The 24847-nt window shown below is 36.6% G+C and overlaps 1 protein-coding gene across 1 annotated transcript; it reads right to left on the bottom strand.

Moving 5' to 3' along the window:
• Window positions 1–5581: 5581 nt before the first annotated feature.
• LOC108374832 (integrin alpha-PS1-like) lies at window positions 5582–21109 on the bottom strand (the record flags this gene model as incomplete). The annotated part of the gene is made up of 8 exons (XM_017630856.1): window positions 5582–5824; window positions 5898–6608; window positions 6698–7042; window positions 7105–7247; window positions 7322–8500; window positions 10852–11063; window positions 18657–18790; window positions 20939–21109. Coding segments are annotated over 8 exons (3138 nt in total), but the record flags the coding sequence as incomplete, so codon positions are not given.
• Between the last annotated feature and the right edge of the window lie 3738 nt (window positions 21110–24847).

Below are 24847 nucleotides of genomic sequence, written 5' to 3' on the forward strand. Positions count from 1 at the left end.
CTTTGTTTTAAACTTTATTTTATTTTCAGATGCCCGAGCGTCGTGAGGTTTAAGCGCAGGATCAACTGCAGGGTTGCCAAGTTGTCATAAAACCGAATTCTTGTGAACCTCTATAAATGACTATTAATATATATCATAAGAAAGGTAAATCGATTATCTTTCTTTTGATTATAATATAAAAATCGCTTCACTTTTTTAAAGAAATTGTGCAACTTTTGAAAACATCTATGTGCAAATGAGTAACACTAATAATAAGTAATACCAATAATACTAATAATAATTAAGCATCCACATATGTATGTATGTAAAAATATATTTATTAATGTTAATTACAATTTTTATTTATAATATTGATTATTAACTATGTATATTAGGTAAAGAATGAATTTTGAAAATAAATTTTGCAAAATAAAAATTAAAAAATGTTAGGATTTTTTATTTAAAGTTTGTCGGGGAAAGTACACCGCCTTGGTGGACCTGTTTAATTCTACGCAGCTTGGACTGCGTTTCGGAATTCGACCGTTGATTGGCGTCCGCTTTGTCCGATCCGGAAGCGACGAGTCCTGGACTTGCTGGCAAAGGGTCGCGTGGTCTATCGTACGAATGCCTTCGACAGGTCAACCACGAGTAGGACCGTATTATCATAGGTCATTGTCATTGTCAAGCACGTTGGTGTGTCTCGGGGGCGGAGGTTGTGTGCTTTACGTAGCATACTGTGGCGGACTTTGCCTCTCTCCGGGTGTGCAATAAACTGCTCGCTGGATAAGCGCGCGCATGGACCCGACGTTGTGGTATTACCGAATGTAAGGGTAACGCTGTACTTACGTTGGGAGAGAGATTTTACTCTCGTTCACAGTTTGCTAGCTCCGCTGGAGAGATTGCAGGTTTTGAGGTGCTCATTTCACGTTTTCCGCTTATCCTGGTTTACCAGTGTACTAATGTCGTGGCGTTAGCGGGGTGGGGTATTGGTTGGCATGCTCAGGTATGCGCCTAGCCTGCTGCAATTGGCAGAATTGAGCTATTGGGATGCGGGTCTCCCGATGCAAACTTTAAAATCTCCTAACAGTTACTTGTATTTTGTTTTTGCTTCTGGTATCTAAAGTGTAAAAAATAGTCTACTTTTATAAATATCATCGCGGGCAACCTGAAATATAAACAAAATTTTAAATAAAAAAAACTGAAAAATAGAAATTGGTGCGATTTTTTTTCTTTTTAAGTTTGTTTCCTTCCAGAAGCATCAATCCATACTTTGCAGAACCCAATAATCAACATTTATGCTCCTGAGTTAAGCAAACGTTTCAAAAGTTGGTTCTCAATCGCTATTTTTTGAAGATTCTCATGCAAATACATTTTGCCAATTAAGAATTTTTGTCAAAAAATTTGCCATATTTGACATTTTAGAAACCAATAATTTGAAAAAATAAAAATAAAAATCAAATCAGTTTCTCCAACAAATTTCTTATTTTATAGGAGGAGCAAAAAAATTATGAAAAGAATCTTAAAAACAGGTAGGGCTATTAAAAAGTGGCATGTCACTACATTGTTTTTGCTACTAACACTTTAAAATGTATATTGAAGGTGTATTTTAAATTAAAATTTTTAATACATCCTACTAAAATCTGTGAAAAAACGCAGTTTCGAAAAAAGTGTTGGTTAGGGCCTTTGTGAATTAAGGTAACACATAAATAATTGGACTATTTGGCGTTGGAATATTTCACCGAGCTGTTATGTCCTTTTCACTTATAATTTATCCCGTACGTTTTAGTGTAGCCACATAAATAGAAGAACTTTGTCTCATCAACACTCCCCAAAAAACTCTTTGGGAAATTCGCATACTGTTGCAACAACAACAATAGAGAACTTTGTCACTCATTTTGACTATTGCCTAATATAGACAACGAACGTTGGCACTACTGAGCGACAATATGCACAATCAATTCCAGCTTTCATGAAAACACTGTGACGGACATATTTACAAATATATTTATTATTTTTTTAGACAAACTCATTTCACAACTCTTGTCATAATTTAAATCGCAGTTGTTGAAAATTTTTGTATTTATAAAAATTAATGACACAATATGTATAACTAATACGAAATAAATTAAATATATCTTAAAAATTAATTGATTAAATTTAAACTAAAAGTAAACAAATTAAAATATCTGCAAGCACGGCTTACAGCAATTTTTTTTTGCTTTATTAATTTATTATTTTTATACAATTATTTTACTTCGTAAACTTACAAAAGTACATACATACTACATACATATGTATGTATCTACTATTTTTTACATAAGTAAGTGTTATGTACACATCGCCACCATCAATGCAAAACGCGGTAATTGACAAATTTGAAATATTGCAGGAAAAGTAAAACGAAAAACATTTAAAATTTGCAGTGTAATTTCGGAACTTTTTGGAACTACATCTGAAGGTACACTAGCTGAATGTGAAAAAAAATGAATTACCGAAAAGATGACAATTACTGTTATTTGCATTAACAACGACGATACTTACAATACATTTTTTTGTTGTTTCCATATTAAATAAGTTCGAGCTTGAATACCTAATTGCTTAAAATACTTATATGCATACTGGACTGGGTCGCGGAAAAAACTTGTCACTGCACGCCACCTACTAGTTTAAAAACTACCTTGTAGAAGATTTTGGCATCAAACAAATTTTCATCCTTGCCAAGTTCTAAAAGTAGCCAAAATAAAATTTGGTTCATAACATTTGTGTTTGTAGCTCGACTTCACGAGTGTAAGGTATAGTTGAAAATATATTTTTTTTGTATTATGATAATGTTAATTAGCTACTTCGCCAACTATATCAATTTTTACCCAATTGAATGCAAATTTAGTTAACATATTTAAAATTTTGGTATGTTATGATATACATAGTAGTTCCTAACCTCTCAAAAATACTGTTTACACTGTCCATTATACCCCGAAATCGGCTTAGAAAAAAAAGGTTACGAAGAAAATGTAAATTTGCCTATTTTAGGACATTGTAAGAACAATAGGTTGTTCTTCACACAAAATACTCTAAAGCAAACTTTTAATTTAGGCTGAGTAATTAATTACAAACGTTTTTCTTTCGTACGAGGTCCGGTCCGGTCTAATGTATACAGAATCTTAAAGACAATTACATAGTTCTACGTAAAATTGTTTTTTTTTTTAATTTACAAATGTTTAACACTTTTATTTAGGTATGTATGTATGTACAACAATTTTTTTTGTTCTGTTTTAGTTTCGTTATGAAACCAGTAGGTTTTTCTCTTATTTTTTTATTTCTACGCCTAACAGCGCGCTTTTATAATCTTACTTCTATTTTAGCAACTATTTTTCCCGGCTCACCAACCTTTTATAAAGCGTCTTCGTCGTCTACTGGTAATTTTTATAAATATTTAAAAGTATTCGTGTGTATTTATAAAATTCGAAATAAACTATTTACTGTGCTTTCGCTTATACGCGCTACAAATTGATACCTAATTAAATGAAGCTTCTTAATAAAGGTAAGTCTACAATGCTAGCACAATTTCTAATATGTACCTATTTATATGCACATTAGACCGTACCAGAAAAAAAAATGGAAAAATGTAGGAGCCGCGTTTTTTAATTTTTCGCCATATCTACGGCATTTACAGTCGGTTCTTAAAGTGTGATATATCGGTGGTCTTGTCAGAAAGAGGAGACAATTTTTTTCTGTTCCAAAGTTCATTGAACCTGAGTAAATATTCTAGAACCCCCAGCGTCAGTAAATGAAAGCTCTCTAAAAATTATTATACTTTTTCTAATAATTTTTATTGCTAAATGTAGGTGCGCTTGAAAAATCTAAAAAGTCGGTCCCTAGGTTCGGCGAATTTTTTGTTTGTTTTCGAAACTGCCTTGCAAAAATATTTTTAACTCAGGTGTGTAGGGTCAACATTTTTTGTTTGCTTGTAAGGTGGCACGGTCTAATGCACATACATACATGCGTACAAATATTTTTGACTATTTCGAAAAACTCAGTGCCTAAAATTAGGCCACATCAAAGCGTACTTTTGCTTTTAATAAAATTTTGTAGTTGTAATTGTATTTAAACTGTTTCTAGCCTACTTTTCAGCATCGCAATTTGAAATGTTTTTTCAAAGCAATTTTTGCTTTTGGAAACGGTCATGAGCTCTTAAACTAACAACTCGATTCGCACGCCAATGAAAAAGCTAAAATTGTGCCTAAAAAACTTGATTTTACCGCACTATTTCTACGGCAATGACAAAACTCATCGCCATATCAATTGATTTAACTACCTACTGCGCCTAAAAGTGTGCCCCAAAAACTTGGCTTTAAGCGCTCTAATAGTGAAAAAGACGAAACAATACTTATATATTCGGCGTTAAAGTTTTAAGCGCAGTAGTTAAATCAATAGGTATGCGATTAGTTTTTTCATTGGCATGGTAATAGGTCGTTTATATTTACAAAAACTACTTATCTACTGAATACATATTTGTAAGTTGGCAGCAGGCAGATTTTCTTAACTTTTAACTAAGAAAAATTATGCTAAGAAAAACTTTTTTTTGCGAGACTCACTTGTGTGTTAAAAAAAAAAAAGAAACAAAGGTTCTTCAATATAAACATTCAAGTAGAATGAAAAGGAAAAAGAAAAACAATGAACTAAAAATAAATAAAATTAGAAAAAAAACTAAATAAAAATATAATAAAAGGGAAAAATTAAAAATACATGCATATATAAAATTTAATTGAATAAAATTACAGTAAATAATAAAACAAACAAACATGGAGTAAATTGTGAATTTAAAAAAGGTATTTCCGTGATCGTTTTGAACAGAAAATGACAAACAAAAAAAATTTGGAAAAAGAATTGGAATCCGTCGAAACCCTTTCACGCCTAGTGAGCCTCAACAAATACAAACTACTTTCACGCATTCCTATAAACTTACAACTTATGTATATACATGAATAAGGCCTTTTTAAACCCTACATCTAAATATACATATATTTATGAACAATTTTTTTTGTGCATTGAATGCAAATTTTACTGCCATTTCTAGCCAATCAGAAAATGGCAGTGCTTCACTAAGTCTATGGAGATACACATACATACATAATAGCTCCTAGGATACATACAAATATATTTATTTTATGTCTACATTAAGTAAAATGGCACAGACATTTACCACCCATGAAAAAAGTTATATAATAATAATATTCTGTATGTAGAGCGCAACACCTTAATTTACAACCCAGTCAACTTTCCCACGTCGACAGCGATAGGTTCGCCCCGCATGCCTGCCTGCCTATCACCAATGTGAGCCCCAATCAATGACGGCTGCATCTGTTTGTCCATTACCGCTCCAAGCGTGCTTATAGTCCACGCTACCATAGCCATTTGTATTCAAGTTGTTGTTGTTATTGTTACTATTATAATTATTGTTGTTATTGTAGTTGGTGATATTGTTGTTGGCTGCGGTAGCGACAATCGCAGGCTCAACGCTTTGCGTTAATATTAAACAGCATGTTCGTTGTGTTTTAGGCGGCGCTCTTTGCGCGAGATCCCACCCGACTGTCCCCTGTTGTTAGAAGCCACGCCCATTACTCGTCGCGTCATTCAGGAATGGTTTTTCTTCACTCTTCTTTACCAAATTACCACTTAGCGTTGGATCGGGTCGTCGTCGCTTAAAGAAACCGAGATGCCACAACACAAATACGACCACGGCCAATACGATGAGGCCGCAAATGATGGCAACTATGTAAATCCATATGGATGTGGGTTGCTCGCGTTGCTGATCGAGCAGCTCGGGGTAGGCGCGCGTTTCCACCTGAAAATCAGAGTGTGATAAAAAATGGAATTACGCTTGAAAATTCAATTAAATTAAATTAGACGCCACTCACCAATATATGCGCTTCAGTCTGTTCCACCGAGTATTCGAGCGGTATTTTTACTTGCGCTCTCGACATAATGCGCACTAAATCGGCGCGTGGATACTCTGAAACTAGCGTTGAGTTCCACAGTCGCGCGCGTATATGCACGTACGCTTCGGTCTTGGCGGGCATATTATAGATATCACATTGGATTTTCACACAAGACGCTGTCGCTTTATTACAATCTAATTCGACTATATCTCGTTTTCGATTGGTGTGCTCACCGCCGATGTCCATGAAGCGTTCGGGTCGTATGATACGTTCGATTGTATTTCGCCGCACGCGATTCAAATACCGATCCTCGTCGTCGTCGTCGTCATCATCCGCGTCGTATAGGCCCGGCCGCTGTGGCGCCTTTTGTTTTGTGTAGACGCTTTTTTCGCTGTACGTGCTGTAGCGGTTGAAATATTGCGTCTTGTTGGTGGGCCGCATCATATACGGTGCTGGCGCCATTAGTAGTGTATCGAATAGTTCGTCGGACTTCGTTTTCGATGCGAGCTTCAGCGGATTGACATATTCGGGCGCGACGAAACATTCGCTTAGTTCCACATTCTCCACAATCGGCATGGCCTCTATATAGAGTAGCCATTTGTCTTTTTTACTCTTCTCGCTGGTCAGCTGATGTGGCCAATAGATGGTGAGTACGACCTTCGGCGCTTTCCAGGGGCCATCATTATAGATCTGCGAAGAAAAGAGATTGTTTGTTTCATTGTATAAATTACTTTAATTTAATTTAAGTTACTTTAATTTGAATTAGCTCTACTCCTTACCTGGTATGTGTGCATCAGTGGCGAGCCAACATCTTCCATTTGCATAACTTTGCTGTCTTTTTTCACTTCCCCACTATAGAAACTCTGCTCCGGCTTCGCCCAACCTTGTAGGCTAAGTTCAGCTCGTTTCACCACACGCACTTCCAACTCCGTATCGGGTTTGACATCACCAATAAGACGGGACGTTGTGTTGGCGAACACATGAAAACTCAGCTTACGCTCATCCACTTCCAAGCCACTGGGATCGAAGCGCAGCGACACATAAACGGCAGAATTTCGACGCATTGGATTTCCGAGGCTGCAAGCAACCACTGTGTCGTTGAAACGATTGCAGATCACAGAGTTCTGGAAGTACATCTATATGTAAGAAAAATCTGGAGGCTAAAAAAAAACCACCGCTGACTTACCGTTCTTTTGGCTGCTATGTATGAGACACTCTTCTGATGCACCACAAACAATTGTGTCTCGTAAGCCGAGTCGGCTTTATTCAACACATTCACATTGACACGCATCTCATCCTTTTCGCCCAATACCAAAGCATAGTTATCATCTGAAAAAAGGACAAATATAATTTTCATATATTCCATTCTTGACTCCTTCATTCCAACTATTCGCGGTACTCACTTTCCATATTCAAGTCCAGTTCCGCATTCAATATAAGATCACTCTCGCAAATATCATCTTCACCACAATCCTTTTGGAATGTACCTTCAAATTCAACGAATGCCTGCGTTTGATCCAAAATTGGGTTCAATAGTTCCAAGCCCGATCGTGGCAACTTTGGTTCCACAATTGTATAATTTAAACGGAATTTTATCGGACTCTGTATATCTCTGGTATTCTCCTTGATGTACCCGGTAACCTGCTGACAGGCCATGCGTCCATTGGTACGCACTGTCACTGCTCGCTTCACCACGTTGCTACGCTTATTGTCGCGATCGAAGAGCACGCGCGAAAACTTCTTATTTCCACCAAATGTTTCTGCTTCGACTGTGTACAATAGCCGCAAATCTTTATTCGCCGACGCTGGCTCATAAGGGTCGATGGAACAGCAGGCTTCGAAGGTGAAACAAGTCAAATTCGTTGAGGCGTCATGTAGACAACCCGATTTGGCTGGATCAATGTTTCTCAGTTCATTGCCGCGCGCCGTCGTTTGTATATTAATGATGGGACGCGAGAGTAGCGCAACCACTGCTGAAGAATTATATGCGCCCACAACTACATCCGGATAGGAATTTCCATCTAGATCAGTGCCACCACTTATTGAACTGCCAAATGTGACTAGCGGATCTGGCAGTAAACCGAGATCGGAGGCTTGTATACGCTGCGCGGGCTTACTAATCAACCCCGTGCGGGAACCCAAATAGATGTAGACCACACCGTCATCTTCGTAAGGTGCTCCCACCGCCAAGTCTTCGCAGTTATCCTTGTTGATGTCACCGATATTGGCGAGCGCAAGCCCAAATTGACTTTCCACCGTTCCGGTTAGCTTCAGTGTTGGTTTCGCTGGCAGCATGTCCTTTTCATTTTGGTAAATGTAGACTGCACCGCCTTCGGATTTATTAAAGTAAAATGGTGCAGCAACGATAAGATCTGGTTTCTGATCGCCATTGATATCGGCAGTTGTGAGTTCATAGCCAAAACTAGAGCCAAATTGTTCCCCTTCGAGTATCATTTTTACGGGTATGGGGTTGGTATTGGCTTTATTAAAAATCACCACTTGACCGTGTCCGTTGGAACGGGGTGCGCCCGAGGCATATGACATACGATCGCCAAAGTAACGACCACCGGTGACCGCCATGCCTGTTGCAAAATATTGTTTTCAATGGTAGGCAATGTTAATCAATTACAGGATTAGATAATATTGAAACTTATCGACTAGAATGCAATTTTGATGGATGACATGTGAACGCAGGAGGATTTAGTCATCTCAATATCAAACGATAAATCTCTAAGTATGTACATCGCTTGTCCTTTAGGCACGCAGAGTTGCTGAGATTTCATTGGTTACAAAAAACAACAATTTATGTTTCACATATCTCGTCTGGATGAGCGTTGCAGCAAAACTAACACAAACAACAAAAAGACGAACTATATAACCGCGTTTGTTAAGAAAAAGTACTTTCCGATACCGACTCGACTTTTTATGAACCTAAACAGGCGAAAGCCTAAGCGAACTAGTGACACTAGTTAGTCCTTTGTCTACAAACTTATTGTTTTCAAGCGCGAGAAACGATACGCGCCTGGCACCAAAAAAGAGCCTGATAGGGGTTTAGTTGTAATTCAAGTAATTCGTCAATTGAAACCGTAAGAAATTAGACTCGTTAAAGCTCAAATGTGCCGAATATAGATTACTCAGAGTGGTTAGGCGTCTCCCGACACCTAGCGTCTAAATGCACGCTACATCCTCGAACAACTCGCATAAAAGGGTGCACAGCTGCATGTGCCAAAAATTTCCTTTATGCAATTTATGAAATTTTTGTATATGCACTTCTCAAGTGTCATACAGCACTACTTATTAAAGTAATAAGCAAGACGGCTATAGGCAAAAAAAGGAACGCTAGATTATAAAGCTGTTATAAGATTGATACTTTTCCATGTGGTCACCGTATGGTGGCCAGTGTTAAACAAGACTTTATCCAGAGCCTAGTAGGAACGAGTACAGAGGACGGCTCCCATATTCGTCACGGGAGCATTACCTGATATGTTATGTATGAAGTAATGTTAATGTATGGTAAGTGCGATCCAGTCGTGAAGAGACCTCAGATTCGGACACGTAAAGGTCATGGGAACTCTGTCAGATGATCTACAACAACTACATTATACCATTCTTCTACACACAGAGAGGAACGAATGGGAAGGTGCCACATACCTCTGAGACCTACGGAGAGTATGCTCAATCTATTTCAACCTGTGAGTACTGGTTCCGACGTTTCAAAAGTGGTGATTTTGACACAACCGATAAGGAGTGCGAAGAAAGGCCATCAACATTTGTAGACGCCGGGTGGGAGGTAATTTTTGGAGGAAGACCTATGCTTAACCCAAGATGAAACTGCGGCAATATTAGACGTGGCTCAAAAAGACATTTAATTGTCATTGAAAGCCATTGATATGGTCCAAAAAATCGCAAACTGGCTGCGCCTTCAACGGTACAAAGCGAAATCGTTTTTGCTTTGTATTGTCACCGACTATGAAAAATAGATTCATTACGACACCTCAAAGCGCCAGTAGGCATATGTTACGCACGGCGATCCGCGACCATCGACACCAAAGCAAACACCCATAGCAGCAAGGTACTTTGTGGGACCACAAAGGCATCCTGTATTATGAGCTTCAGAAAAGTGGCCAGCCGATCGGCGGGGCTCTCTACAGACAACAACTGATGCGATTGAAGCGAGTGATTACGGAAAACGACTGGAAGGGGCAAGGAACCTGACATGAGCCATATTGGCCTGGCCAAATGTCGCACAAGTTTCAAAACTCATAGCGAAGACACCGGATGGGAAGTCCTCCTGACCTACCTGCCTTATAGCCCATCTTGCACTATTAGACTAGCATCTTCTTCGGTCGATGCACAACGCCCTTACGGGAGTACGCTTCACTTCAGTCGCAGGCAATACTTTACAATAAGACACATCGTACCAATTTTGCACAATAAAGTTTCAAATTTGAGAAAAAATCCGTTAAAACTTACTTGTAAACCAATACACATATACATACATATAATAGATAGATTTAGTGCATCCTTTAATGATCTGCAAAATCTATTTGGATACAGAAGTGGAATGGGCCATCCCGCACCTGATATGCCTCTGATTAGCACTAGCAATCACTTCTTAAATAATCTCTGTATGTATATGATCTGACATTGGTAGAAGTTAGGAACCTTTTCATATTGTTTCTACCTATCAAGTTGTTTTCGGGGGATTAACCGAGATATCTGCGCGGTCTCAAATGACCCTTGGTGTAAGTGATTCCTATTGAGGCCAGTCTGCGAACCTAGCGTAACCTGGGTCAAGTGAAATACGTACATACATGTGAAACAGTTAAAGAGCTTCAACATTGGCCGAAATAAAAAAAAAATCTTTTACTTTTAAGCTTTCATGAATGAATATTTTTCTTCTATTTTTTATCTCAACCAAATCATTACTCACCTAAATAACTGTACTTGTCAACCGGTGATGTGTTGTCCAAATGATCACCATAATACATTGTCTTATCGCGTTCCAAATATTCACCGCCAATTTCTGTAACAAACACAGTGCCGCGCCAAGTAAAGGGCCCAGGCGCGCCTACCACCATGGTGTTATCATCCAGCAGTGCGCCTGAAGTGCCCACCTGACAGAAACCATATTCTTCATGTTCTCTGCAAAAAAAAATGCATTAAAAATAAAAATAAAACAGTGAAAGAAACAGAACAAAATAAAATAAAATTGGCAATAAAAAAGGAACTGCAGTTAGCCAAAGTGAGTCAGGTAGGTCATGGGGCTAGGGGTGCAAATTCAAGTGAATAAATTAATTCATTACGTGAACTAGCCATGTACAGTTGTAATGGTATGCGCATAGGTATGTACATACGTGTCACAGGTTGTAGGGCAACCCACACGTGCATATGCACACCTTCTTTGCAAGCAGTTTGTGTAAATGGATGTATGTATGTATATGCGCATTTGTACACAGGTATGTAGCCCATAATATGAACACGAAAAGCCATTTTGGGGTAATGAAAAATGTACATTACTCCACCGGCAGTTGACAATGCAAAATATTGGAGTGGTCATAGACAAAGGAAAATTGTTTAGAAACACACTATAGATACACATACATACATACGTAGATGGATTAGAAAATTAGAATTAAAAAAAATAATAATTAAATAAATGAAAAATTGCGCGCTTGCATAAACGAACTAGTTAAGTGCGGCCAAACCTAGAAAATGCTGCTAAGAAAAGTGAAATAAAAACCGAGTTGGTACTAATAAAATATAGTGTTCAATAAAGGAGACAGGCGGACAGACACATAGACAAGTTGATGTTTATTTTGTGATTATAAATTTAAACAATTCAAGCTTAATGGTCCAAACACCAGCGATTGAATGGAGTGGAGTGAGTTGCTGTCCACGCTATGATTGCGGCCGCTGCCACCGCTACAGGTTAGAGTTGAAGGCATTGTTGGTTTGTCGGCTTATTTCGCTGTTGTGAATAGTTTTCTAATGACTTCATTGCTTCATTGAATTGCTTGCCCCGAATTTGTTGAGACTTTGCCACTGCACTGGACACTTACTGGCAGCCTTGCCTGGTAGTATACGCGGTAGCTAAAATGATTTATTGTGGCATATTGTCGCAGGGTGCCTTTTTGGTTGCACAGATGAGGTGCTGAAATTAATTTTCGCAAATTATACACAAAACGTGTAAAACACTTTACTGTTGACCTCAATGCGAGAATAAAGATACTGATATGCGTGTATGTAGCCTGGTTTAAGGTGTGTAATTGTTTCGTTAAAGCGCTTACTTTAATTATTCGCAGCATTTTTTGCACTTCAGCCAAGGACATTGGCAAGTGTTCCCAGCGGGATGCAGCAGCGCGTCCTTCACTTTAATGAGGCGACACAATATTAACACGCAAATGTGCCAACATTCAGCGGGAATTAAAAAGTTGAAGGTTTTTCGAACGTGCCGGCGATGAGCAACCGGTGGACGAAAGCGAAAAGGGTCTCGTAGACACATATGTATGTACATATGTATTTACTAGGACATTCTAGTTGCATTGCCTACATTAAGTACTAGAATGTAGTGGAGCATGTTTTAGGAAATCCCTTTCTCCCATTCAGAGACAGCAATTCATTTGAATTAGTGCTATTAAAAAAGCTGGTTGGTTGGTTAAGCACATTTTTGTAAAATTCGTAAAAAACTGCTGCTACACCTACGGTGACCATACGTCCTGTATTATACGGGACAGTCCTCTTTTTTGACCAATTGTCCTGGCAAGTTATTTATTTTATACGGGACGCCAAATGTTTATTTTAATGTCCTGTATTTGTCCCGTATTCGGGGTTCGGTATTTCGATGCCTTCAAAGCTCATTAAAATTGCATGTATATGAACCAGTTTAAATGATGTTCGAATATGATCGTAACTTTCTCCATAAACAGTTATTATTTTCTAATTTGAATGCCTGTGCTTCGAATCGAAGAACACATACAGTGATTAAAATATAAATTAGGATTCTACATTTTAGCAAGGTTCGGCTATTTTTCTTTTGTTTATTTAATGTTTATAATTTTTTGTAAGTAAAGCTCTTTTCCTAACAAAAAGCATATAAATCAATATTTCCGACTTTCAAAAATTGCAAACTTTTTAATCAGAATCTTTAGAAAAAAAATTTGGTTGAAATTTTTTACCTCATTAAAATTGAGTATAATAAAGCGCTAGTGCAACATGCTGCTAACTAACTTGTATGAAAAGAATGCGTTGCACCGTCGACAAAAAAAAATGCCAAAAATTAACGGTAAGTCCTAGCTATTTAAAACTTGCACTTTATCGTACTAAAATTCAACGAAACTTTTGTAAAAAATGTTGTGCAGTAAAAATCTCCAGAAAGATGACCTAAAAATTTGTGATGTTACTCTAAAGATGCTGTTTCAGGGCTAATACATATATCTAAGATCATTTAAGACGGTGTTAAGATCTGTTAGCTTTTATGGAAAAAATTAGCAAAATAATTTTATGTCCCGTATTCGGCTCGCATAAATATGGTCACCGTACTAATACTATATTTATATTTTTAGTTGTCAAAACTAAACTCTCAGTGTACCGCTAAAAGGAAGTCCGCCTAAATAAAAGTCATAGGTGAACTCATTTAGGGTTTCATTTTATTTTAAAGGAATCCGGAAACGTCAATTAAGCAGTTTTTCAGCAATGAAGCCATTATAATAATAATAATAGATTGGCGCTTACACATATGTTAGTGTTTGGCCGAGCTTCTCCACGAGCCATTATACACTCAGAAAAAAATCAGTTAAATCTATTTATCTCAACACATGATTAAGTCACTATAATCAAATAATGTAACTATAAACAAATCAGGAGCATATTTAGTTGAAGTAATTAAACTATTTTCTTAGTGTACAACATTTAATACAAAATTTACGACATTATGCCACAATATGATATTAATATTGTAAGAGCATAAATAATAGCACCCTCAAAGTTCAATGTGTATGAATATCTCGAAATGACATCTGTTGAAGGCTACCGGAAAAATGCGATTATATAATGCGTTGACTCTATGCAAAGGTACGCATGTGGTCTTCTTCTTCTAATCTAACTACCCTTACCCCTTAATAGACCTCTATGCCAAATGTTAATTTGACATGCGACGCAAGCAGTAAAATAACCTAAAGTAATGAATGTGAAGGCACGTCATGACTTGGTAGATCATTAAAAAGGACAAATAACTGCTTATTTTACACGGTGAAGCGGATACAACCAGCGTAAAATGGCCAACGCAAGAGAAAGGCTAAACAAAACAATGAAATGTTTTCTTTTTGTTCTTATCTAAGGGCAATCGAGATGGTAACACACCCACTACTTTTTGCCGCCACATTCGGCGTGAAGTCGATAAAAAGGAGAACTATGATGACTTGCCTTGACACATTTTTATATAACTTGTTGTTTTTTTTTTATGTTTTCCTTTACTGTTTTTATCTATCCAAGTTTTGCATATTCACTTCGGTTTTTATACACAAATGTGTACTTACATTAGGGAGCATCACCAAAAAGAGTTGCAATTTTTCCACCGGAATTTTAAGACTTTCGCCGAAAATCCCATTATTTTGATTCAGTTGAAAAAATGTTTTAGAACTTATTTTATTAAAAAAAACTCGATTTTTGGAGGTATTTTAAAATACATTCAGCTCATGTAAATCTTAATATTTTTCCGAGACATTTTTGCAGTAGTCTTAAAATGTAATAAATTTTATATTTCCGATGGAAAAACAGTCCCGATTTTTTGTTTGTATGGAGAGTGAAGCACCCTAATGTACATATTTGTATTCCTAATATATGCGTGAATATGTACTTACATATGTACATTAGGGTGGTCCAAAATAGGTAAAGTCGTAGAAATGGTACGGACTTCTTGAAAATCAATATTTTTCGATCGGGAAACTCTGGTTCACTTCAGCAGACTTCCAATAACAATACCCAATTGTTTATTTAACAATTTTTAATACTAAAAATCTTTTATTTATCATCCCATTGCGTTTTCTGGGGTTCTGGCGCACCTATAACACATAGTTTCTATGAAAAAATTGTTAAACAACAGTTGGGTATTATTACTGGGAATCCCCTGAAGAGAAACGGTCGAAAAATATTGATTTTTAAGAATTTTATACCATTTCTACGAAAGGTTGTTATGAAAAATTTTGGGCGCTTTGAGCGACCTCTAAATATTTTTTGCTTTTCGGTATTTTTCGGTATAGAACAATCGTAGGGGGTGAGAGACAAAAATTCCGACTTTACCTTTTTCTCATGCACCACCCTAATGTACATGCATATGTATGTGTGCATATCCTTTGCGTCAATTTAGTGACGTTTGTGATAAATGAATTTGATTTTAATCATGCAAAGGAGTTTTAGTCATTCTGTATGGAATATTTTATCACACAATTTATTTTGTCGCCTCATTTATTCATGAAGCTGGCGCGTAAATTTATATTATGCGATAGCGACCCATTTTAACTGGCTGCGGGAAGGTCAAAGAACATATTAGACACCAAATTACTTTTATAAAATATAATTTATGATTATTAGCTCTATTTTTGAAGCTTACAAATATATCAACTAGGAGAATCCTTTCAAGGTTAATTTGTGTTTAAGTATAGTATGCAATGCAAAATAGCGTCATGGGGGTGACGTGTTTTACATCATTGCTGCGTAGATATTTCTTCTCAACTACGTAGTAAATTAAAGGTTAAGGTCGAGATATCGGAAAATGTCAACAAGATGGGTGCAAAAGTTTAGATCGGATTGAGTGTTTAGTATGGAAATGGATTGGATAATGGGATCGGAGCCGACTTTTGGGCCAAGGATAGCGGGGACAAGAATTTCATTAATAAAACTCTACAACCAAGTGCTTCCTGGAAAGGCCTAACAGGGTGGTAGCGAAACTCCTTCTCAAGCAGAGAGGGCCTTAAGTCCAGCGGGCAATACTGCATGCGTGCTTGGAAAAATTGTTTACAGAGCTGCTCTACCATAGTTATTAGCAGGGAACGGATTTTTAGGACCTAAAAACCTATAAAAAAGGCTAAATAAAATAAGGAAATAGGCTGGAAAAGGCAAAATAAAATAGTGAAAAAGGCAAGAAAAGGCACTAGGTGTTGCAAAAAAGGCAAAAAAAGGCAAAACAAAATAGCGAAAAAGGCAGGAAAAGGCACTAGGTATTGCAAAAAAAGCATAATAAGGCACTAAAAAAAGACAGAAAATACGAAGAACAATCAAAAAATACATTTATTTTAGAAAGGTTTCTATTACAAGTAAAAAGAGAAAAACTATGAACTAGTTTCTTTATATGAAAAATTTGTACTTTGAATCTTTGACTATTTTCTCTTTTCTAGTTTCTAACTCATAAAACTTTAATCTGTATAGTTGTAGTAACATTGAACCACAAGATGCATTTTGAAGTTTTCTGGCAGCATTTTCATTCGATTTTCGCGAAGAAAAGCCTTGAATGTACTAAATGTGTGCTCGACGTAAGTTGATACAAGTGGAGCCCAATTTAAATATGGAACGTTTGAAACGTTCATATTATCAGGAATAAGGGCGTTTTCCTCGCCCTTTATAATTCTATCAACACCCCTTATTGTCTCCAAGCCTTCGTTAACTGAGAAAACGGCTTTGAATTATTCCAACACCAATTTGGCAAGAGGTCTCTGCGCTTCTATAAGCCGCATGGGCAATGTGTATATTTTTTAATCTTAAAAAAAATTGTAAATGCTATAATCACTTTTTTAAAGGTAGAAAAGGCAAAAAAAGGCAAATATCTTAAAAAAGGCAAAAAAGGCAACATCAAATGTGTATATATGGAATCAGGGAAAGCTAAATCGTGGACATTCTTAATCGAATATAGTCTATCTCTTTAGCAGAAAGAAAGGCAATTTCCATAAAATCCGTTCCCTGGTTATTAGACATTCATGTTTGGTTTGCTTAGTAGTTCAACTTGAGGAAGTAATTGCATCAAAATATGGAATTTTTCTCGCAGGATTGTTACAAAATTTTTCTTCAACAAGACATGTTTTAAGACATACTTATGGAGTGGAGAGCTGTATCGGTAGTAATTATCCCTAAAGCCGGCAAGACTTTCAAAACATCTTAGGACTATAGGTCTCTCGTCGCTTGTGCTTAGATCCCAAGAGAGAATAGGCAGTATAGCGCTCACCATGGATATTCGATTGTTGCCGCGCTTCATAGGTTGATCAGGTTTATCGATGAGTCTTTGGTTTTATAGCCTTTATAGATAATGTAGGAGCGCAAATACTTATAGGCAGGTGGTGACGGGAAACATGAAAGAAAGCCGGGTTTCAAGAGACGGGACAAGGGACACCCCAAAAGGTGGCAGGATCTTGCCTGCCGCTTCTTTGGAACTAAACACCGGGCTCCCTCTGGCATGAGACATAATTGGGGGTGCCAAAGTTGCCCTCTATGCTATTGGCGCTGATATTGTATAAAGAAGCCTTTGCGTAAAATCGGAAAAATTTGAGGTTATAGTCTTTACAAAAAGGAATACAAATCCGACGATAACTCCACTAGAGGCCAACTGGTCCCGAGTTAGTCTCACGAACTAAGCCTAATTTTGAGGCATTGCGCTAGATAGGAAGCTGGTGTGGAAAGAGAAGATAGCCAGGCGTTAAGAAGGGCTTAAACAGCTCTGTACTCGTCCAATACAGCTACAGGCAAAAACTGGGGTTCAAACCCAGGAATATTTCGCTGTGTGCGTTGGGGTTTCAGCTATTATGAGGGCTATAAATGAGCTAGGAACCCATACAATTGGTAAATATGTTGCCGTGCTTAGTGAAAACCAGGCGCAATTAGAGCTTTGGGCTCCTTCACTATTAACTCAAGCTGAATATTCTTAACCCTATATGGGCTCCCAATCTTAGAGATATAGAAATGTATTACGGACTAACTTGCAAGGAGGGCACGACCAAGCAAAATCATCCAGTAAAAGAACGTATTAGTATTCCTTTTGCTGCTAGCAAGCTTGCTTTTGAAATAATTGTCTATTATCTAGCAAATGAAAGATGAATAAATACATAGCACGTCGCCTAGGACATCTAGGAAAGCATGGCCTCGATGAGATAATAAAATATATAGAATATCGTATTTTTTAAGAAGAAGGGCAATATAAAAAACACCGGTTGTCTCTACCTTATCCGCACTGTACAGGAGTAGAGGATTGGCTGATACAAAACTTAAATGCAGCAAAAGGAGTGCAACTTTGACTTTTGTGGTAACACAACGGCCCTTCCACTATATTGTGCCGCAGCTGGGCACTGACAGTCACACCTCTCTCCCTACCTTCCTTTTATAGAAAATATTTAAATATTTTTAATTACAGCCCGATGCTAGTTTTGTTTTGATAAACAGTGGGTCTTGTTTAAAGACGTCTCCTTAAGTGAGACATAATTTTTTTAGTGAAATATGATTTCTGTATGGGAAAAATTAGTAACCCGCTAATTGCTTACTGCTTCAAAGGGTATATTTTCATTCGTACTCCATCTCCAAGCTGATTCGCTCATATTGGAAGGAGGGGACTCAACAGCAAAAAATTAATAAAACGAAATGCCCAAAATGAACGCAAGCATGCTTCCTAACATAAATTTATGTTTGTTTACATACACAAATATTTTCTATTAACCACAAAGGGAGTGAATTGGTATCAGAAAACAATCGAATACTCACCTTTGCACAGTGCGCCCTTTGCATGGCTCATACACTTCATCATAGCTCAATTCATTGGTCAAGACATAGCACAATCCCTGGCCATAGCGATTATCCAACACTGTGGTGATGTAACGATGCGCGCACACGAGTACCTAGTGGATAAAAGAAAACAGTGAAGAACAGAAGAAAAGAAAAGAAAACAATAAAAGATTATAAATTTGAGAATCAAAGAAGTTACATCATAACAAAGGTGATTATGTTCTGAAATAAAAGAGGTTAACCCAAAGATATTTAATTTACGCAGTTCCTACTTCAGCGCGCGCAAAACAAAATAAAAAAACCAAAAAAAACATCTTTAGCTCGAGTAGGTACAAGATTTATCGGCTACGCTATAGCTAAAGAAAGCAATGTTTATCTTAATTAAGTCATTAAGAGTGTTTACGTAGAAAGAGTTTATGACCTTATGCATTTTTCTGTTGATGTTTCCCTTTTTAGACTTTTTCTTTTACTCTTTGAATCGAACGGTCAAAAGGTTAAGTACTATTGTTGAGGTCATCAGAGAATTTAATGTTAAAATTGAATATGAACAAAGGTATTGAAAGTCAATAAATGAAAGCAGTTATTATTTATATGATTTTATTTTATTGTTGAACATGCTTGAATCATATTCTAATACTAATTTAGAGTTTCTAAAATTCACTTTGAATATTTTAATCTTTTAGTTTTAATTTTAAAAATTCATAAATATTTCCAATGAACTTCTAACTAAATTTAACCAAACTCCTGTTAATATTAGGCATGTTTTATTCAACCATCACAAGCAAATAGCTAAATCTTGGTCAAATAAAACGAAATTAGCTTATTTCCTATGTTAGCCTAATTTTGACAGTTGTTTGACTGCAAATAGTGTCAAAGTAAGTTTTTGCCTCTTTCTGATTGGCTGAAGGAGAAAATTTCTGATGCTGAATGGCAATGCCTCTTGTTCAATATACAAGCCAAGATAGGTTTTCATAAGCCAATATAATTATGTTGGGTAAGTCCTCCATAGAAAATAAGCTAATAGCTTAAATTTCTGGACAAATAAAACACGGCTATTGTCAATATCAGTTTTGATATTATTTTTTTCGGTAAAATTGAGAATTCGGAACTCCATATCTTGAAAATGTACACATATACATTTATATATACATATCGCACCCTAAATCAAAAACCAGCACAACCGAAATTTTTGAAAATCTATTTTTTTCCATAAAACAGTTCACAGACCGTATACCCAACGTCCGTAAAATTTCTTCTTCATCACTATCTTCTTTAACTGGAAAAATACTACTAAAACTTTTTGGTTTTGCTTGCGTCGATTGCGCAGCATCAACAGTTTTTTGCCTCTCCTGAACATTTAAGATTTTTTGAGTTGTGACGGTTTTTGATTTAGTGTGCGATATGTATGTAAATTATGTACATACAGTGGGAGGCCAACATGAGAACATGATGATTTTTGTCAAACAGTTGCAAGGTTTTTAAAGCTAACATTTTTTGCTTTTTTTTATACAAATATGGTTCATGCTTTAACCAAAACCATATAAATAAAACTTATAAACCTTATACAGACCTACAAAAATTCAACAAATTTTCATTCAAATTTTTAAACTTTTAATCTAAATTTTTAGAAAATTTTTGGGTAGATATGCAGTTTTATAGCCTGTTGAATTTTTATATATTAAAGTGCAAGCATTAAACGGCTAAAAAATTGTTGATTTTTAACTTTTTTTTTGCAGACGCCTTTTTAACTTTTTCTCATATAAGCATATATTTCTTATAGAAAAAAAGCGCAAGACCTGTTGCAAAGAAAATTAAAAAGAAATAAATGCCAGTTTTTATAACACAAAAAAAAGAGAAACAAATTAAAAATCAACACGATTCTTCAGCCTCTTAAAACTTGCACTTTATTATACTAAAATTTAATAGGCTATAAAACTGTATACCCGAAAATTTTCTAAAAATTCAGATTAAAAAGTTCAAATTTTTAATGCAAATTTGTTGAATTTTTCCAAGTTCTCTATATAGTTTAAAAGCTTGATTTATATGGTTTTAGTTAAAGCGGAAAAAACATGAACCATATTTTTATTGAGAAAATAACAAAAAATTTAACATTTAAAACCTTGCAAATACATATTTAAAAAAAAATCACCATGTACTCATTTTTGCTCCCCACTGTATATTTTTATAAAGAAATTTGATTTATCAATACCTAAATTAATCATCTGCATGTAAAATATGCGTAATACTATTTATCCATTTACCTTTCCACCGAGTCCTTGCGACCGCACAGTCACGCCCAGCCATTGGCCCTCCTTGATTTCATCGTCTGATGGCTCCTGCAGTTCTTCGATATCGTCGCTGTCGTATGCTATTATCAGAAAGCAAATATTGTGTGCAACAACGCAAATACCATACAACAACGTGTGCAACAATCACAAAAGGTGGCATGAGCAAAAAAAATAAATAAAAATTGTGGAAGGGGAAAGAGAAAAGAAAAGAGAAAAATGCAAAATTACATATTAGTTAACAATCAAATATTTGTGTAATTATTTAGTATACGATTTTTGTTTGAATATTGGTTGCACGCTGATGAATTAATTAATAACAACAACAATAATGACAAACGAAGAATTTCATGAAAACGATAACAATAAAAAATTAATTGCGTTATAACTACCTACGATCGAACGATGTTAAGTATACGAAAAGAAATAAATAGTGAATGTAAAAGTAACAGGAGAAAAAGTAAACTTTAACGCAAATATGTGTGTAAGGCAACAACAATGTATGTATGTATGTATTTTATGATTCTGAATTACTTCAAATTGATGCTGAGTAATAAGTTGTTAAAAATGCGTTAAAGAAGAATGGTCCAGTCGTAACAAAATTAACAGAGATAATGACACGTTTAGCAATAAGAAAAAAGAATGTGCTTAAATACAATCAAATGTGAAAAAAACAGAAAAGCCTTGAAAGTAAAAGAATAGCAGTTTATAAATAGAACGGTGAGCGTAACATGAATTTCGAAGTGATGATGATGCTTTTGACACCATCATAGTTAATGACTACAACATTTTATTTGATTTGATGACTGAAAAAAAAATGTGGAACAGCAACAAAGAGGGTCAAGCAAATAAAAAGCGATTACAACAGTGAATGCACTTGAATGCACTTCCGATGAATGTAAAGTGAAAATGCACTGCCTGGTGAAAAAGAAAACAAATTTAGAAGACCTTAAAACATGCAATAAATTTTTTTATTTGATAATAGTAATATAGCGACAGCGATTAAATATTTGTGGTATGTTAATATCTTTTTTCTACATTTTTTCAGAAAATTGGTTCTACGGGCTTCATGCATAAAAGATGAGCTTAAACTCCGTCTCGATCTCCAATACAAATTTTTAAGCTTGAGCTCACTTTTTATGCATGAGGCCAATGGTTTTTCTATATTTTTTCAGAAAATTGGTACTACCGGCGTTGGAAAGCTTAGTCATGGAGCGATACTCAGTTCAACAACGCATAAAAGTGATCCAGAAGGTTTATGAAATTTCTCTTTCTGTAAGAAGTGTTCCAGAAATTCAAGAAAAATGATTCGACGCAAAACGTAACAACATCCGTGCGTCTTTGTACAGGCCGTTCGGCCGCGACAATCTCAAATCGTCATCGTGCGCAGCAAATGAACCTTTCCTACAGCTCCGTTCGGCGGATTTTAACAAAAGACCTAGGTTTACACGCCTACTGAAGCCTAGAGACCATACCGATATTTACCAATTAATCGCCCGAACAACATTGCCGGTTTTTCACAAAAAGAAAAAAAACACTTATACCTTAACAAGCAAAACCTCCACATTTAGGGTCCTGCGACCCCATTGGACTTCATTCTCTGGGGCTACGCGAAAAGTATGGTCTATTCGGATATGCCCGAGATAATTCCAGAGCTGAATAAGGTTGAAAAATTTATAAAAAATGGGCTGTACGGGACGACTCGATGGAAGAGAAGAGCGAGACATTAAAAGACCTAAACTACTAACTAAATCGATCCAGTTATGTTTGACGAAAGAATTTTGGGCATGAGTGTGATACTGGGATCAACTATCTGTATTTTACTGCAGCCAAGATACGCACACGCCTATATATTTGCATATGTATGTACAACAAAAAATGTGTGCCCAACAATAAAAGGAAAGCTCAACATTGCCAAGCTACAATTACAATGGACAGCCAGCATATACGCCCTTTGGCTTCAATACCTAGGTACCTTCTCTCCAAACCGATATTTTCCAGCAGTGCGGCATACCTCTCGTTCTCTACATACCGCCGCCCAAAAAAGTAGTGGGATTTCAGAAAGCCCAAAAGAGCAACTGAAGCTATAAGTAATGTCGGAGTTGCAATTCTGTCCCATAAGAAAAACGGTCGGAAAGTTTGGTAGGTTTAAATACCAAAGTGAGTTCCTGTTAGAACAACCACGCCGACCTAGTGACTGATGTCCACAAGAAGCTAAAATTATGGAGGAAAAACGTTTCATGTCTATAAAAAGGTAACAGCAGTGAAAGCAATGGAGAAGATGAGCACAAGCTTTGACTATTTTTACGTGGGACGATTAGCAATTCTGCAGTCGAAAAAAAACAGCTGCAGCTGACCACGTCAAAGTTTGGACAAGACGAGAATAGAATGTACATTCACCATTTCTTTGTCGATTTTAAGGTCGCCTTCGATGGCGGTGCAAAATGTCGCTGAGCAAGGCAACCACCTCCGTCAGAATTGGGGAAACTCCTCTCCTAACTGTTTGATTACAGGCGTTGTTCAAAAGCCGCACTATATAAGTAACTCTTAATGCCTGTGCTGGTATATGGCACAGAAGCATGGACCCTTGAAGTATTCGAGAGAAAAACTCTTCGAAAGATTTACGAGTTTTTTCGGACGGGGAATATAAATACAGCGGCTCGACTGGCTCGGACATGCCATACCAATGCATATGAACGCTCCAGCCAAGAAAGTATACAATAAGGGTCGCGATGCTGGTAGCAAAAGAAAAGAAATGCATCATCTGCGATGGAAATACCAAGACAGAGAGTACAGCGGCTTCACTTGGCATTTTTAATTTGAGTCAGTTGGCACAAAAGCGAAACGACTGGCGTGCTTTGTTGGACTCGCTCAACAAGAAGAATAAGGCAGCACGATCATCCTCGACTTTGACTACTCTCAGTTCTAACTCTGAGCTTTGCAATACTTTATCAATTATTGCTTTTATTTTCAGTAGGGCTTTGCCATTTCAAAAATAAATCGATCGTTCAACGGAAAAAGATCATGAAAACAAATATTAATTAGGTGAACTGTTGGGTGGCTTCAAACCATTGACGGCGCGGTGCGGAGAATCTAGTCATTAGCCACATATGAAAGACAAACAAGCAAACAGCGCGAGGAAAATCAAATTAAAACACTGGACAAACGAAGAGAAATGATTAATGATTATTCGTTGCAGCGGAACTAATAAAACAATCAAAATTTAATGAATGATTGAAGAAATAAAGCAGGAAAATACGTGCGATGCATATTCATACATACTTCCAAGAGCAACAACATTAGCCAGCAGTAAGCTTTGAACTTTTTATTAATGGAAGATGCGAGCAAATCGGAAGAGAAATGAACTGCAACTGATGCAGTTTAAAGCGTAGCACTAGGCACATACAGATGGCTGTTTTTGTTTTTTGTTTATAAGCACAAAATTTGTAGTACATAAGTACATAAAAAAATATCTACATACATACATATGTACATATTATGTGAGCATAGCAGCAGCAGATTTTGAAATTGTTAAACTTTAATAGTAGGTATATGTATATTTGCATGCAATATGTTTGTAAATCCATAGCATCTGCAAGTTTATTTTAACGACTTTTATGTAGGCGCGACCGGATCATAATTTTTGTAGCCCGCTTCTCATTTCTCGCGTGTACCTACTCCTGAAACAAACTGCTGTTGCTTGTTGCTGCTGCAATTTCATTATGTTAAGTGAAAGCGCTGCCTGCATAAAATGATTAGCTTTGTTTGGTTGCATGACTGTTTGGATACGATTTTGTTGATCGTCTTTGTTTTGAAGTGACTTTGTCAACTTAAGTCTTTGCTTAAGCTCACACCGGTCACTGGATGCGGCCGCAAGACACATGC

The sequence above is a fragment of the Rhagoletis zephyria genome, unplaced genomic scaffold (assembly GCF_001687245.7).
Source record: "Rhagoletis zephyria isolate East Lansing unplaced genomic scaffold, Rhagoletis_zephyria_1.1 Rzeph_scaffold_08174, whole genome shotgun sequence".
Classification (NCBI taxonomy): Eukaryota; Metazoa; Arthropoda; class Insecta; order Diptera; family Tephritidae; genus Rhagoletis; species Rhagoletis zephyria.